The sequence below is a fragment of the Mustela putorius genome, unplaced genomic scaffold (genome assembly GCF_011764305.1).
Source record: "Mustela putorius furo isolate JIRA1106 unplaced genomic scaffold, ASM1176430v1.1 tig00537227_pilon_pilon_pilon, whole genome shotgun sequence".
Classification (NCBI taxonomy): Eukaryota; Metazoa; Chordata; class Mammalia; order Carnivora; family Mustelidae; genus Mustela; species Mustela putorius.
Window position 1 is genome coordinate 23,236,038 of NW_025422368.1, and position 18,195 is coordinate 23,254,232.

Sequence of the window (18,195 nt, forward strand, 5' to 3'; positions counted from 1 at the left end):
AGCCATCCCCAGAATTTCAAACACTGATCACTGACCTCTCAACCCACAGGATTTCCCAGAAAAACAAATGAATGCTACAGGTGCACACCCTCCAAGGCAGGCGCCACTGAGGCCTGCATGAAATGGAACTCCAGGAACTCTAAGCCCTTTCCCTCTGGACACGCCTCTCCTTCCGCTCCATTGGGTCTGACCTACCAAACAGCTACCAAACACATTTCTCTGAATGTCCAACCCCAACCGTGCTGGAGCACAATTAGTAAGTGGTAAGTAGATCAGAAGGATAAAAAAAGACCTAGTTCGATTGCAAAAAATTTTCCAGACACAGTATGAGATGAGAAGATTATCATGGCTTACTTAAAGGAACTGGTTCATCTAGCAACAATGCTTATAAAATTACTTCTTATTTTTAAAAAATTGTGCTTTGCAAATGACTTCCAACTGAATAAGGTTTCACTAAAATAGGAAAATTTAATCCAGATCACTTAAATATAAAAAAGCCAATATGATGCTACACTGGGTATTATTAATCTGGCCACATTGCTCTGGCTCCCATGAGTTGTCCTTTCAAGTAAGAGTTCTCTACCACCACCACCACCACCCCCCCGCGCCAGGTACTTTCCACAATCTGGGATTTCCTCTCTGGCATCAACCTCTGTCTCATCCTGTACCACAGGAATTTTTCCCAGGCCTGAAAATCCTGTCTCCACATTTGGAGATTCCAGAAATGTGTTCTCTCTTGCTTCCTTTGTTAAGAATTTTAAGAGTCTAATAGAACCTTTGTTAGGAATTTATAGTCTAATAGAACTCAGCTATAATAACACACCTCCTAGAACAAAAAATAATGCTTTATAAGTTTGAGGTGTCATCTTATATATAATAAATCATTTTCCTACGTGGCTCATTATTTAAGTCGTTAACATGTTGTTTTGAAACATTTTCAAATTTATGGGAAGAGTTGCAAGAATAGTTCTTTGTATTATAGAATTCCTATAATACATTCTGCCCAGTTTTATGAGATTCACGAATCTGGCTGTATTTGCATCCTCTCTCTGTCTCTCTCTCTCTCTCTCACTACGTACATAAATATGTATCTTTCCTGCACTATTTACGTGTTAGTTCCACACATCCTGACCTTTTGACTCTCAATTCTTCACCTTGTATTCAGTAAAAACAAGAACATCCTCTTACATAACCATAGTACAATTATAAAGTTCAAGAAATCTGATCTACTACCACAGCCTAATATACAATCCATATTCGAATTTCACCTATTGTGCCAATAATGTCTTCTGTAGATGCTATTTTTCCTGATCCAAAATCACATATTGTATCTAGTTGTCATGTTTCCTTAATCTCCTTTAATTTGGAACAGTTTTTAGCCTTTCTCTTTCATGACATGGACATTTTTGAAAAGTTCAAGCCAGTTCTTCCACAAAATACCCCACAATTTATACTTGCCTCATAATTCTCCATGATTAACTGGAAACTGAATTTTTGTCAGGGATACTTACTGGGTGATATTATGTCCTTCTTAGTAGCTCACATCTAGAGGCATATGACATTGCTTTGTCCCAATTTCCTTTTGTTTTAAACTCTCTATTTCGTTTACTCAGCTTAAGAAATATCCGTATTGGGGAGCCTGGGTGGCTCACAGGTTAAAGCCTCTGCCTTCGGCTCAGGTCATGATCCCAGGGTCCTGGGATCTAGCCCCACATCGGGCACTCTGCTCGGCAGGCAACCTGCTTCCTCCTCTCTCTCTCTCTGCCTCTCTGCCTACTTGTGATCTCTGTCTGTCAAATAAATAAATAAAATATTAAAAAAAAAGAAATATCTGTATTTGAGACTGAACTGATACACTTCTAAAAAAATTATGAACAAAAATTCTAACCTCAGTTACAATTTTTCTAAAATAGTAGCTCATTGGACTGCCTCATGGTAGTCCAATGGTACTACACTGTCTCTGTGGTTTTCCCACACCTTTGTATATGAAGCTTTCCTGACGTAGTGTGCTGTTTCCTGGTTGGTCTTTGACTAATACCCATTTGAGTAGCACTTTCCATAGACCTCAATATCATCATGGCTTTCCAGAAGCTCTGGATAACTAAGGCATCTCCAAAGGCCCCAAGCAGGAATGGCAAACAATATTAGTCATTGAATGAAGAACATTACGTTTACATTGTATGGCTCAATATTGGTAGCAACATGATACACCTAAGCTTTGTATACTATAAAACTGTGATTTTATCTCTAGATTTTGTTATGATTAATCTAGCTTTATGTCATCATTCCTCAATCAATAAATTTGAAGGCTAGATAAAGAAAAATATATCTATGTATATTAGCTTATTTGACTAATAAATAATCAAGTGATACGAATGATAGGAAAACTAATTTCTTATGGTTTAACTCTTAGCAATGTTGCTAACTTACTAGTGCATCTTGGGCAAGTTAATTAATCTCCCTGAATAGGTTTTTCTATATTTGTACATTTAAATAAAACTTTCTAGAAAGCTAATAATGCAAGTTAACATGAAATAAACGTCGAACATTAGTAAAAGCAAAAATAATTCCTTGGAAAGGTTTTCTAGGGGCGAGGGAAGGAAGAAAGCCCAGCATAACATCTCTCAAAGGTTATCTGTAATTCAATTACAACTGTTATCAAATCATGCTTAATAATAAACTATGTTTTCTCACATTTTGTATTATGTATCCAATCACAGAAATGTATAAAAAATAATTTACTCCCTGATCTGCAGATATCAAGAGAAGGAATCTTGAAAAAATGGTCTTTAAATTCAAATTAATTTCAATACACCAAAAACTAGGAGAACAGAATTCTTGGGTATTTACTTAAAAGGGAATAAGCACATTACTTCAGATTCCAAAAATCTAGCCAAAATCCATAAACCCCTTTCTACCAATTAGGAAAAGGTATTTCCCCAAATCAAGAGACACTCTTCTCCTCAACATACGAGTCTTAAAAAGCAGAAGCCTCTGAGTCTCGGTTTATACTGAGACATATATAGATATTTCCCATTGATACAACACAAAGTTTCTTAGAGAATTATAATTGGCTCATAAAAACTATTATGAATTTATTTTAATACTGGAGTAAAATTGTGATGTCTCATATTTTAACAATAGTGTGTGTCGTTGTTAAGCACAAATCACACTACACGGAAGTTAATCCATGTAAAACCACTTAGCACATAGAGTACTCAATGAATATTAGCTATGTAGAAAGTATATTTATATAAGTCAACAAACAATTGCAATTATCTAGCATCACTTTTTGCTGACTTCCAAGATATCCCATTGTCCGGGGGCCCTGCTTTACGCCCTGGCTGTTCTGTCCTGGTCTCTCATGCTGACTTCTTCTCATCTCATGGCTCAATGTTGGAGGTCCCAGGATTCAATCTTTAGACCTTATTTCTTCCCAATCAACAAGCACTCCCAAAGTGATCTTATTCAGTTTGATATTTTGAGTGTCTTCTATGCACTAATTCTCACATTTATAGTTTCTACCCTGACATTACTCTGAAGTTGTCGACATAATATCTCCCCGTGGATGCCCAACAGGTATTTAAACCTAATGTGCCCAAACAGAAATCCTGATTTTTCCCTTCAACCCCCTCATCCACCAGTCCTTCCTACCTTGATGATAGCACCACATTCACACCAATGGTAATTCAAATCTAGGAACAGGGGTGCCTGGGTGGCTCAGTAGGTTGAAGCCTCTGCCAGGATCCCAGGGTCCTGGGATCGAGCTCTGCATCGGGCTCTCTGCTCAGTGGGGAACCTGCTTCCTCCTCTCTCTCTGCCTGCCTCTCTGCCTACTTGTAATCTCTGTCTGCCAAATAAATAAATAAAATCTTCAAAAAAAAAAAAAAACCTAGGAATAATCTCTGACTCTCCTCCTTCTTATTCCACATTCAAGTCCTATCAGTTAATACTGTAAAATTCCCAAATCATCCCCTTTCCCCTAATCTACCACTCTTCTTCTAGTTCATCATCATCATTCAATTCCCTAAAAGCTTCCAAACTATGGTCTTCCTACCATTATGCCCACATCAGTATTCTCCATTCTCTACTCAGCAAGCAAAATTATCAGACCATATCAATCCTTTCTCAAATCCTCCCAAAAGACATGCAACAAACTCACAACAAAATTCAAATTCACAGGTCTGCAAGGCTCTATAATCCAGGGTTCTCCAACCTTCTCTCCTATTATTGTCCCCCATTTTACTTACCTCAGCCAAAGTGGCCTTCCGGCTACTCCTCCCTCAAGTCAATCTTATTCTGCCTCAGGGCTGGCTTCCTTGACCTATGTAGATCTCTGCTTAAATGTCAGAGGTTGCTCAGTCTATTTTGCCCTTCTCCCCACTTATTCTACCACTCTCCATATTGTCCCACTTTATTTTTCTTCATATCATGGGATGTTATAGTATAAATTTATTTGTTTATCACCTGTCTTCCAGTAGGGAAAAAAGATGGATTCTGCCTCTGTATTTATTAATTGTCTGTCCTCCTTGTGGCTAAGGACTTTATCTTCTCTATTCCCAGTGAATAGAACAGCATCTGGTATGTAATAGTAACTCAATAAATTCTTGTTGAAAAAAATGAATCATTCTCAAATTGCTGATAGAATGATTAAGAAGTCCAGAGATGAATGGGGTCCATGAGAAAAATATGAGAATTATAAATAACATAAAAGAGTAAAAATATATATATACATATCTTACAGGGCAGACACAGACATGACAGAGACAGTGCAAACAAGATATTTACAAATTTTGAGAGAAAAATAAAACTTTCCTTTAGGGTAAAACTCTGAAAGCAGACTGTGAGCATTGAAACCAAGAGACCAATAGAGAAGATCAATTTCTAACTTATCAAGAATGACTTAGATCAGAGTAAATTGGAGATTATAAAAGGATCCTGCCAAGAAGAATCTTTAATATGGACATCTCAACTCCTATGTACCCTCTGGGACTGTTAAGAAGAAGAGTTTCTCATTGGTGAGATTCAGAAAATAGAAATAGGATAGACCACTGGCAAGTCCCCTGTTCTTTGATTTACCATTACTGTTCTTGGCTTTTCCTTTGTTTTCATTCAGATATTGTTAATAGGCTTTGATTTTTATAAAATTTTAAATTTTTATAAAAGATGCAAGAAGAATACAGAATGCGTATACACCCTTTCGTTTTTTTCTCCACTTGCTTTCATAGCAACTCCCCCTACATACCACAACTCTCTCTGAATATACGGTATATATTACAGTTTTATCATGCTATGTCTTAAAATCAACATTCCAGACAATTACACCATGGAGAACTTAGGTTATTCTTTATTTACAGAATTTTTTCTTGGACTGTAATCTTATATATAAGTTCTGTTCCATGGTTTTAATTTTCTTCTTCAGAGGAACTCCAATTATTCATATGATGGCTCTTCTTTGCCTTTCTTCCATTTCAACCATTTTCTTTCTGACTCTTTTTACCTGTTTCTTCATATCGCTGACATTCTCATTGTTTTCCTGCCTTTCTTCAATTGTGCATATTATGCTTTTCTTCAAATCTATTCTTTTCATAATGTGATTTAGTCTCTAGATCTTTCCTGTGTCCAATAAACTTGCATTTCATCTCCTCCTGATTTTTTGGTCTACGTCTAACCTGTTTTTTAATCTATGATTCAAGGTGGTTTTCAAATCCCAATTTTTGTTTGAAAATACTTAATTCACTTTAGAGTCTCATGTTACAATTTTCTTTTCTTCCATGGTTGGTTTTCAGAGCAGAATTTCCATCAACTGAAATGTTTTGATTCTCCATTCTATTTTGATTTTACAGTAGCATCATATATAGGAGGATTGATTTCATGTCTGCATTTCTTAGACAAGTCTGAAAATCTGAGCTGGTTCACATAAACTTCAGTTCAAGAACACCCTCTCCTGTCAGAGTGGCAAAGTGCAATTCCTTTAAATTCTAGCTCATGGTGGGTGGCAATGGAAAGGAATTACATACATTTCCTTCAATTTGTTGTTGTTGTTGTTGTTGTTGTTGTTGTTGTTGTTTATCTTGTGGAACTTAGGATTTCATCATCTTACTTCTTTTTCCCTTCAACATGAGATTCCAAAGGATGACTCCCCCTCATCCCTAGGGATGAACATTAACCCACTTCTTCCCTAGAAGCATTGCATTTCCACAGCTGTTACCTGAGTACTGTTAAGCCCCTTCCCTTTTATTCAGTGCTCTTGTCTACCAGATTCTACGTCAGTATTTCCACACTTAGCACAGACTATCTTTCTGAGGGTGTTTTGCAGACAATCTCTTTTTATCTCTTCTGCACAGCTTTTCCAAAACCTTCTGTCTACAAAGGCTTGCAGTGAGAACCTGTGAGACAGCTCTACTGAAAACTGATGCTACATTTCTACTTACACCTGATGTTTGAATTGTCCTCTGTCTTCTAGTTCTGCTGAAGGTGAGGGATTTATATGGTTAGATTTGCTTCTTATTGGTCTCTACAGATTTCTGGAAAATGTAGAAATTATTAAGATTTAGGCAACAGTCATTGCACTCCTGGGTATTTACCATTGCACTACTGGGTATTTACCCCAAAGATACAGATGTAGTGAAAAGAAGGGCCATCACTACCCCAATGTTTATAGCAGCAATGGCCACGGTTGCCAAACTGTGGAAAGAACCAAGATGCCCTTCAATGGACGAATGGATAAGGAAGATGTGGTCCATAAACACTATGGAGTATTATGCCTCCATCAGAAAGGACGAATACCCAACTTTTGTAGCAACATGGATGGGACTGGAAGAGATGATGCTGAGTGAAATAAGTCAAGCAGAGAGAGTCAATTATCATATGGTTTCACTTATTTGTGGAGCATAACAAATAGCATGGAGGACATGGGGAGTTAGAGAGGAGAAGGGAGTTGGGGGAAATTGGAAGGGGAGTGAACCATGAGAGACTATGGACTCTGAAAAACAATCTAAGGGTTTTGAAGGGGCGTGGGGTGGGAGGTTGGGGTACCAGGTGGTGCGTATTATAGAGGGCATGGATTGCATGAAGCACTGGGTGTGGTGCAAAAATAATGAATACTGTTATGCTGAAAATAAATTTAAAAAAATTAAAATAAAATAAAATAAAAAGATTTAGGCAGCATTAATTACTTTAGCTACCTGTAAGTTCCTCACTTAATCTTCCTTAACCAGATATTTCTGGTTAAGGAATATTAAGTAAATACATTAAGTATGAAATTACATTTCTGGTTTAACTTTTTTAACTCTGTAGTGGAGACTCCAGTGGACACACTGTGCTCTACCCAGGTCCCCTCTTTAGAGTTTAGAGTTAAGACACCTTTCTTTTCTCCCAGTTGAGGAGCATCATAGTTGCTGACCTCCCATGACACCTCTCACTAAGAATGACCTTTGGCCAAAGGAAACTGTCTTACCCAGGGATTCACACCCCACTCCATGAATAAGCCATCAACCAATGGTTGGCTGATGCATGAATACAAAATTCAGTACCTTTGCCTTAATTTATGACAACTATAAAGGGCCACCCTGCTCTAGATCTAACCTATAGGATCAGATGATGTCTCGCTTGTAAATGCAGTGTGGATCAGCTACTCCTGTTGCCCAATCCTACCTTCCTCACTTCCTTACAGGTGTATAACCTGAACACATTCTTCAATAGACCCTCTGAAAACAATTCTCTACCTCTCACTGTTTGCAAAGCATCCAACCTAAGACAATCACCAATAAAGAAAATAAAATTATTCTGTTATCAGATAAGCACTGTTGTAAGAACCTTGAGTATACTGTATACATTCATTTAATTTTCATAAGGAAGATGTGGGGAAGATATTATTATTATCATCTTCATATCTCAGATGAGAAAAGAAACTCTTGGAAAAAATAAGTACCTTGCCTAGGTTAATAAATGGTAAAGGCAGGATTTGAATACAGCACTCTGACTCAAAACCCCATTCTCTTATCCACTTCACTATACTGCCTCTCCCACTGGTTTTTCATTCACTGCTTCTCTGGTATAACCATTACTGTTCCAATTCTTTGCATTTCTCTTTGCCCTGCTATAAAGCAGAACCATCATATGACACATACCAAAATGATCACAAATATTAAGATGTTTTTATTTTTTAACACATAATATTTTCACTAATGAATTAGCCATAACATTAGTTGCCAAAGATGGAACTCACTGATCTATGACTTTTTCTTCCAAATTTTTAGTTTATAAACAGCTAAGAAAGTTTATAAATCCAGCCTATTATCACTTAGTCTCATTATAGAATCACTGTTCATTTGTACACATGCATTAGCAAGTATATGTTAAAAACCACTTCTCCATAGATTTGTTTTTATCCCACTACAAAAAAGATCATAATTTTTCTCAAAAATTATATACTGCAAAAAAGCAACCTATACTTTCAATGCTGTCCCAATCAAAATTCCACCAGTAATTTTCAAAGAGTTGGAACAAACGACCCTAAAATTTGTATGGAACCAAAAGAGACCCCAAATTGCTAAGGAAATGTTGGAAAAGAAAAAGAAGACTGGGGGCATCATGTTTCCTGATTTCCAGCTTTACTACAAAGTTGTGCTGGCAAAAAACCAGACACATAGACCAATGGAACAGAATAGAGAGCTCAGATATGGACTCTCAACTCTATGGTCAAATAATCTTCAACAAAGCAGGAAAAAATATACAGTGGAAAAAAGACAGTCTCTTCAATAAATGGTGCTGGGAAAATTGGACAGATATGTATAGAAGAATGAAACTCAACCATTCTCATACACCATACACAATGATAAACTCGAAATGGATAAAAGACCCCAATGTGAGGCAGGAATCTATCAAAATCCTAGAGGAGAATATAGGCAGTAACCTCTTAGACATCGGCCACAGCAAATTCTTTCAAGATATATCTCCAAAGGCAAAGGAAACATAAGTGAAAATAAACTTTTGAGACTTCATCAAGATCAAAAGCTTCTGCACAGCAAAGGAAACAGTCAACAAACAAAGAGGCAACACATGGAATGGGAGAAGATATTCGCAAATGACACTGAAGACAATGGGGTTATGATATCTAAGCTCTATAAAGAACTCCTCAAACTCAACACACACAAAACAGATAATCGTGTCAAAAAAAATGGGTGGAAGACATGAACAGACACTTCTCCAAAGAGGACATACAAATGGCTAACAGACACATGAAAAAATGTTCATCATCATTAGCCATCAGGGAGATTCAAATCAAAACCATATTGAGATACCACCTTACACCAGTTAGAATGGCCAAAATTAAAAAGACTGTAAACAACAAGTGTTGAAGAGGACGTGGAGAAAGGGGAACCCTCTTACACTATTGGTGGGAAAGCAAGTTGGTGTAGCCACTTCCGAAAACAGTGTGGAGATTCCTTAAGAAATTAAAAATAGAGCTTCCCTATGACCCTGCAATTGCACTACTGGGTATTTACCCCAAAGAAACAGATGAAGTGAAAAGAAGGGCCATCTGTACCCCAACAGATGAATGGATAAAGAAGATATGGTCCATATATACAATGGACTATTATGCCTCCATCAGAAAGGATGAACACCCAACTTTTTTATCAACATGGACTGGACTGGAAGAGATGATGCTGAGTGAAATAAGTCAAGCAGAGACAGTCAATTATCATATGGTTTCACTTCCTTATGGAGCATAAGGCATAACATGGAGGACACTGGGAGATGGAGAGGAGAAGGGAGTTGGGGGAACTTGGAGGGGGAGACGAACCATGAAAGACTATGGACTCTGAGAAACAAATGGAGGGTTTGGGAAGGGAGGAGGATGAGGGACTGGGTGAGCCTGGTGGTGGGTATTATGGAGGGCACATATTGCATGGAGCACTGGGTGTGGTGCATAAACAATGAATTTTGGAACACTTAAAAAAATTTAATTTAATTTAATTTTTTTTAAAAAACTACTAAGCAGGTGAAGAAGTGGTGATGGGAGGCAGAAATACCTTTCTCTTGTTATAGCAAATAGTCAATGCTATTGCTAAAAATTGATTTCAATCTCTTAAAAAAAAAATTTCTTACCACCATCTTGAAATTTGCTTAGTCTTTCAAAATACGATGACATGGGGACCTGTACAATATCTAGGATAGCCAGAAGTGTTCTTGTTAGTCTTAACAATTCGCTGAAACTATAAAATCCAAAGTATATAAGATTCCGAGCCAAGTGGACCACCTTAATAAAAAAAAAGGGAGGGGAAATGGGAAAGAAACAAAAGAAAAACATTATAAACTGAAATTAACATTGATTTTCTTTTTTAAGTAGGCTCCATGCCCAGTATGGAGCCCAGTGGGGGGCTTGAACTCATGACCCTGAGTTCGAGACCTGAGCTGAGTTCAAGAGTCAGACACTTAACTAACTAAGTCACCCAGGTACCCGTGAAATTAACATTGATTTTTTTTTATATTAATGCAGGTATTTCAAAACTTTCTAACTCTCTAATACTTAGGAATTAAAATGCCTGCAAAAGCTACCACTGAACTCTGATTTATTCATGTTTATAATCAAATCCAAATAAGGTCAGTTTGCCATCTCTCTCAAAAGCTCAAATGACGGGCTGCGTGGGTGGCTCAGTGGGTTAAGCCTCTGCCTTCGGCTCAGGTCATGATCTCAGGGTCCTGGGATCGAGCCCTGCACCAGGCTCTCTACTCAGTTGGAAGCCTATTTCCTCCTCTCTCTCTGTCTGCCTCTCTGCCTACTTGTGATCTCTCTCTCTGTCAAACAAATAAATAAAATCTTAAAAAAAAAAAAAAGCTCCAATGACATGATGAGGTAGTCTGGTCCACAGCCAGCAAAGAAGCCAAAAAGAGATTTTAGATGTATTAAGGTGTTTAAAGAAATTTACATTAGGATGATCTACTTAACTAAATATTAACTTATTTAAGTCACAATATCACTTAATAAATGGTTACATTAATGAGTTACTTTAATAAATGGATTTTATACAGGAATTTGTCCAGAAATAAATTGTTCCTTATGCTGTTATGTGGTCTTCTGGACACTGTAAGACATTCTAGGTATGACAGTCAGCTTCTAACATGGTCCCCAAAGTATGGTCTCTTTTCACAATGCACCAAGGATGGACTGTGTGACAAACAGAATACAGCAGAAGTAATGGCATGCCACTTCCAAGACTAGGTTTGAGAAGATTGCAAATTCCATCTTAGCCTCTCTCTCTCTTTCTAATGGCTTGCTCTGCGTGCCATGCCATGGCAGCCTATGGAAAAGGCAGCCTATGGAAAGGCCTGCATGGCAAAAAGATGAAACCGCCGGTCAACAGGCAGCAAAGAGATATGGCCACCAAGATACACATGAGTGAACTTAGCAGCAGGTCATCTAGCCGGAGATAAGTGCAACCCCAGTCAATGGTTTTAGGGATTCATGAGAATCCCTGAGCCAGAACCACCCAACCATGAATTTCCAGACTCCTAACCCAGAGAAACTGTAAAATAATAAATGCTTGTTGCTTTCGGCTAAGTTAGGAGATGATCTGTTATACACCAGTAGATACCTAATCCACCAGGTATCAGGTAATGGCATCATTTCTCTAGTTTTGTCACTATATCCCCCAAGTGATATTAAACCAAAGGTATTTCAATTCAGTTTAATGAGGCTAAAAATTTCACTTCCATGGAGATGGGGGTAAAATGTATCCAAACAAATTACAATGTATGCAAATTATCTTTGTTCATGAAAAGCAATAAAACTTATACAGATAAATGAAACCCTCAAAATCCAGGAAAACAGAAGGTAACAGGTAATTATAAACAAAATATTTTGTATTGAACATCAGGTCTAATTAAAGCATCAAATCTGTCTTTTAATCAATGGCAGAGGGAATCATACACTCATCAACTAAACTACCCAAATCCAAAAACATCCTAAATATTAGAGGGAAAAAAATCTTTGATGCTCAGTGTATCTAACTCTTGACAGGGAAAACTGAATAACCTCACAAATTAATCATTTATACTAAATACCTCAAATGTCAGTTTGTTTTTTTCTTTATCCCCAAAAGGAAAGGGCTGATTTACAACTTCTTTCAAGTATTCTTCAACAAATTCCATTGTCAGTGCAAATTTCCTCTTCATATCATTTCTGGAAGAGTCTGTTATAGAATCATATCTAGAAAGAAAGAATATAAAGCAAGTTCAATTGAGTGCAATCATTCAAAAATGGGAAAATATATGTACATTAGCTTCCCAGCTTCTTAAGTTTAGGTAACTTATTTAAACTTTCTAGATGATTCTACCATAATATTAAGCACTTAAAAAATTGTTACTCCTATTATAAATACGATTTCTGCTTATTGGTTTCCAGAATGTTTCTATTACCAAGAGTTGTCATTTTACTCTCCAAAAAGAGTATCTTATATGTATTTGATAGACTAACAACCTGGGTGTGTGGGAAGGAGGGCTAAACAAGTTGATAGGAGGAAGGCATGCATATGCCTTGATGAGCACAGGGTGACGTATGGAAGTATTCAATCACTATACTGTACACCTAATATAACAATGTATGTTAACTAACTGGAATTAAAATTAGAACTTTAAAAAAAATAATTAAAAAATAAAAGCAGTTAAAAAAAAAAAAGACTAACAACCTGAGTCTCAACCCAAAAATGCCCTTCCATATATTCATTTCAAAGTTGAAGACATTTGATTTTGAGTTCATCTATTGAATGGAAACTGCTCAGGAAATGTTTCCAGACATACTCATGAATTGTGATCTTTGTAGGAATTTCGGTCCACAGCCGGGCGTAGCGAACAGGCACCACAGATTCCTGGGGATCCCGGTCAACATGCATGTGGAGCATGAGGCGACAAAAAGACGCTCGGAGGTCAAAAGGCAGGCTCTCATCCGACACACACCGCAGGATCAAATCCACAGAGAGCTGCATAGAAATCTGGTTTATGGCCAGATACTGGCGATCCAAGCACATCCTTGCAAAGAGGTTTAGCTGGTACCTTTAAAATATGAAACATGCTACATTATTCGTCTTCTCTTGATAAAGTTCTTAAACAGCACAATATCAATCAATATCTACCAACTACTTTCATACAACACCAAAACTTCTGAGTGTTCGTGACACTGGAATTGAATTTTTTTAGTAGTGAGTGAAGTAATCAAAGGATAGCAAATACACGAAATTATCTCTACATCTATTCATGTTACAATTTCTCTTACTTGTTCCAGCAATAAGTATCTGTTGGAAAGTGTCATTGGTGGGGGGTACCTCAATGGCTCAGTCGGTTAAGCATCTACCTTTGGCTCAGGTCATAATCTCAGGATCCTGGGATTCGAGCCATACATAGGGCTCCCTGTTCAGCAGGAAGTGTCTGCCTCTGCCTCTCCCTCTGCCCCTCCCCACTGCCTGTTCTCTCTTTCTCTCTCTCAAAGAAATAAATAAAATCTTCAAAAAATAAAAGTAAAGAAAGAAAGAAAAGAAAGCACATTAGGCTCTCCATTTTTGGTTTCCTAGGATTACAAATACACTAAGCCTGAAGGCTATGGATAACAATGCACACAAAACCATCTCACCTACCCAATCCCAATCAGCTCCAGCCCTAATATCTAGCTACGCTCTATCTTTAGATCCACTCAGTTCTCAAACCAAATGTGACCTATCCAAATGGCATCAGTTACACTTGGATTCAATAACCTCTGAGATCAAGAATTAGCCTTGGCTTTGTTGCAATACCTGTAGAAATTGGGGAACACAAGGCACGCTTGGCCTTTCTCAGATTCCTGTCATCTGGGCCCAATCTTTTCCAAGGGCACCCATTAGAGGTTTCTATACCTTAAACTCAAAGATACCAGCTAGGTTCTTGCTCCCAACATACTGACTTTAGGCAACTACCATGGTGACTTCTGCTGCCAAGTGCCACCACTGAACTTTCATAACTATACATACCAGCTTCTCTCCAGCCCTAGTACTCCACATAGTTGTAAACACTCTCTACATTCCTGATGGCTAACTTTCTCGGAGGCCACCTCTGCAGCTGGATCAACACACCCAGCTCAGCACCAGCCCTCAAGTCCAACACCATGGTCCCATCATGTCTCTCATCTCATATGGATCAATCACAGGGAGAAAACCCTCTGCTGCCCAACAAAACCAAATCAGTGAAAAATAATCAGAAAACTGCAAGTTGTGCAGGTGGAAATCACAGATGTTACCTTTTATTTTGAAGACTTTAAATAATATTATATATTTCCACTACCTTTGTTTTGACATGACTTTTAAAATTTCCTATTCATAGGTACCTCACTTTTAGAGGTTTCAGAGAATTTTATTTCAATAAACATGTAAGATTGATAATTATGATTCTTTACCTATAATAGGTAAGAACTTCCAAATCAGCTTTGGTGCCTTCTTTTGCTTCTTGAGCAAGGTGCCTGATAGCTTTGCCATGAGGTTCCTTGTTGCTGTCAATCCAGTAGAGCCAAACTTCTTCATCATCAATGTCATCCGAGAGGATGGAGCTCTCCATGGGGTTGTCTACTTGCATTGAAACCAGCCTTGAAATAAATTATACATATGAATTCAATTAAGGAGCTAACTCACAAATACGACAGGAGTTACGACGCTTACAAATAATGAACAGAAAAAGATTTCTCCCCTATCTGGGCTTACTTAGTTTGAATGAGAATGTCTGCATTGCCTGGGCTCAGCATAAATTTACAGATGAGTTCTTGAGTTACAGGTATAGCAGTGGTATTAGAAACACATAGATCTGACAAATAATCCAAAAACCTGGCAAGAGAAAAAAAAATAAATTGAACACTAAGAAAAGGTACTTCATAAAACAGCACAATAAAAATATCCTTGGGGATATAATGAAAGTAAGTTTTTATATCTATTTTTAATAGCTCCATGCAACATTTTTAATATGTCGCTGAGTACTGCATCATTAGAAGCAAATTAAGCATCCAATTATTTGTGTTTAATATAAATTTTGTTTCAAAAAATGATATAAGTTTTCTTCTATTTATCTGGTGATATTCCTCCCACAGCACTGTGACTTACTATATTTAGAAAATCAGCTATCTGCCCTAAAATGAGGCTATCCACGAACTGGATAACAAAACAAAAGCAGATGAAAGTTAATGCTGCATTGAGTAAAATAGGAAAACAGCACAGTCAACAAAAGTGAACATGGCCTAGTTGAGTCAAAGGCCCATTTTTACCTTCTAACATTTATTTGCTGTGCTAATGAAGAAAGAAAACTCAATTTGCTTGATTTATCTGCATTCATTTCTTCTAGGTAAAGCTGTATGTGGAACAGAATTGTGGAATATAAGGAAGAGCATGGAGGACATTAGGAGAAGGAAGGGCAAAATGAAGGGGGACATGGAATCAGAGGGGAAGACGAACCATGAGAGACTATCAACTTCAGGAAAGAACTGAGGGTTTTTGAAGGGAGAGGGTATGGGGGATAGGTTAGCCCAGCAAGGAGAATTAAGGAAGGCACCAATTGCATGGAGCACTAGGTGTTATACACAAACAATGAATCATGGAACACTAAGTCAAAAACTAAGGATGTACTGTATAGCGACTAACAGAACATAATAAAAAAATTAAAATTTAAAAAAAAATGTGAATTTGATGGAATACCTCAATAGTAAGGAATATTACCATAATATTATTCATAAGTAATGATGATATTATGGTAACATTCCTTACTATTGGGGTATTCTTGTGCAAATTGCTATCTAGGCTGTTTTCTCATCTCTAAAGTGTGAATAATAATTTACGATAATAAGCAAGTTGGTGCAGCCACTTTGGGAAACAGTGTGGAGATTCCTTAAGAAATTAAAAATAGAGCTTCCCTAGGACCCTGCAATTGCACTACTGGGTATTTACCCCAAAGATACAGATGTGGTTAAAAGAAGGGCCATCTGCACCCCAGTGTTCATAGCAGCATTGGCCACAGTCACCAAACTGTGGAAAGAGCCAAGATGCCCTTCAACAGACAAATGGATAAAGAAGATATGGTCCATATATAAAATGGAGTATTGTGCCTCCATCAGAAAGGATGAATACCCACCCAACATGGGTATTTGTATCAACATGGATGGGACTGGAAGAGATTATGCTGAGTGAAGTAAGTCAAGCAGAGAAAGTCAATTATCATATGATTTCACTTATTTGTGGAGCATAAGGAATAACATGGAGGGTATGGGGAGATGAAGAGGAGAAGGAAGTTGAGGGAAATTGGAGGGGAAGACAAACCATGAGAGACTGTGGACTCTGAGAAACAAACAGGATTTTGGAGGGGAGGAGAATGAGGTGATGGGCGAGCCTGATGGTGGGTATTAAGGAGGGCACGTATTGCATGGAGCACTGGGTGTGGTGCATAAACAATGAATTTTGGAACACTGGAAAGAAATAAAATAAAATGAAAAGAATATATAATATATTGATAATATTACAATAATATACAACCAGTGTACCTCATGGAAATGTATAAGGACTTAAGGCAATGTACATGAAAATATTTTGAAAAACTAGAATTGCTATAAAAACATAAAAGATCAAAATGAAAGTCACTCATATTTAAATATGTCTATAAAATGTTTTAATTTCCTATAAGGTAATAACTCTATGATTCATAATTATTATAAAAGCAAATCTAACATAGTTTTGTCCATGAAAGTTAGTGACGTGAAAGAATTCCAACTTTTACAGGCTGCTTGGGTGGCTCGATCAGTTAAGGGTCTATATCTTGATTTTGGCTCAGGTCATGATCTCATGGTTATGGGATCAAACTCCTGCATCAGAATCTGTGCTCAGCAGGGAGTCTGCTTGAGGATTCTCTCCCCCTCTCCCTCTGCCCCTCCCGGCCACTCATGCAGCCTCTCTCTCAAATAAATAAATCTTAAAAAAAAAAATTACAACTTTTAAAACCTTCCAAAAATAAAGCAAAAAGCTCTTTTGCAAAGAAAAAAAAAAATAATAAAATAAAATAAAATAAAATAAAATAAAGCACAATCCCCACTAGTAAAGAATACTGCATAACCACTTCAAACCTTGGCTCACGATTTCTCCTGAGTAAACTGACAAATGTTTCTATTTCTTTTGCTGTGATATGTTTCTCTAGTAGTTTTCTGTTGTTGTGCAACAAAGCTGTGATGGTATCTTCTGCCAAAATATCATAGCCAATCTGGGACTGCATGACACAGAAATTCTTAGCAATATATTCCTGCAAAGAAGAAAGACTGTCAGAATATGCTGCCAAACAGCTTAGCAATAACAGGTTCTATTAGAGTCAGCAATATTGATTAATTTATTCATAACAAAAACTCAACTGCATCGTCCAAAGAAAAGCAATAATCTTTCGATAAATATGGCTTCTTGCGAAAGGAAATTGAAACATATGAGCATATGCCTAATTTAAATTATAATAGAAAATTATATACATAGAAATATTTAATGTGGGTACTTATATTCTGAAAGCATAGGTAGGAAACACAAAAATAAACCTAGTTAAAATAACAATTTCTTTCGACATGATAAATTTTGCATGCCTAACAGAGGCCCTTCTTCTGGTTCAAACTAAAAGTCATAACCATTGACTGTATCGTAACTACAGAAAGAAAATGACTCTGATATTTCATTCATGAGGCTTGACATCTATCCTGTTACATGAAGAGCCCAGGCTGACTTGCAGTGATTTCTTTTTTGTGCATATCCAAATCTATTAAATCTTCTCTTCAAAATAAAGATAAAATCCCATACCACTTTTTATCTTAAAAAGCTACCATACAAGATAATATGAATAATCAATCACTTCAGTGACCAGGTCATTCAACTCATAAGTACTTCTTAAAAGCCTACTACATTCCTGGCCGTTTGAGAGACTAGACGTATATATGGCACCAAACAAGATAGGTGAGTTCTCATGAAGCTTACCTCTCACTGTGAAAAAAAGGCAGTAAAGGAGATAATAAATATGATCCTTTTATATGTTAATAAGTGACGTGAAACAAAGGGACAGCTTGAGCTGGGATGGAAAATAGAGGAATGATCAAAAGGGGGCAGCCATGGGGAGAGAAACATCTAGGTAGGCAGTGGAACCACGTTCTTTGTGCTCTACAAACAA

General features: G+C 37.2%; 1 protein-coding gene across 1 annotated transcript in view; it reads right to left on the reverse strand.

The window, feature by feature from the left end:
* The window catches only part of ITPR2 (inositol 1,4,5-trisphosphate receptor type 2), a 502,669-nt gene that overhangs the window by 327,713 nt on the left and 156,761 nt on the right, over positions 1-18,195 (reverse strand). Inside the window, exons 16-21 of the mRNA XM_004776400.3 lie at positions 17,123-17,295; positions 14,727-14,846; positions 14,426-14,611; positions 12,805-13,056; positions 12,070-12,214; positions 10,114-10,264 (exon numbers count right to left, since the gene is read on the reverse strand). Coding sequence (XP_004776457.1) covers positions 10,114-10,264; positions 12,070-12,214; positions 12,805-13,056; positions 14,426-14,611; positions 14,727-14,846; positions 17,123-17,295 — 1,027 coding nt within the window. The remainder of the gene's footprint in view (positions 1-10,113; positions 10,265-12,069; positions 12,215-12,804; positions 13,057-14,425; positions 14,612-14,726; positions 14,847-17,122; positions 17,296-18,195) is intronic.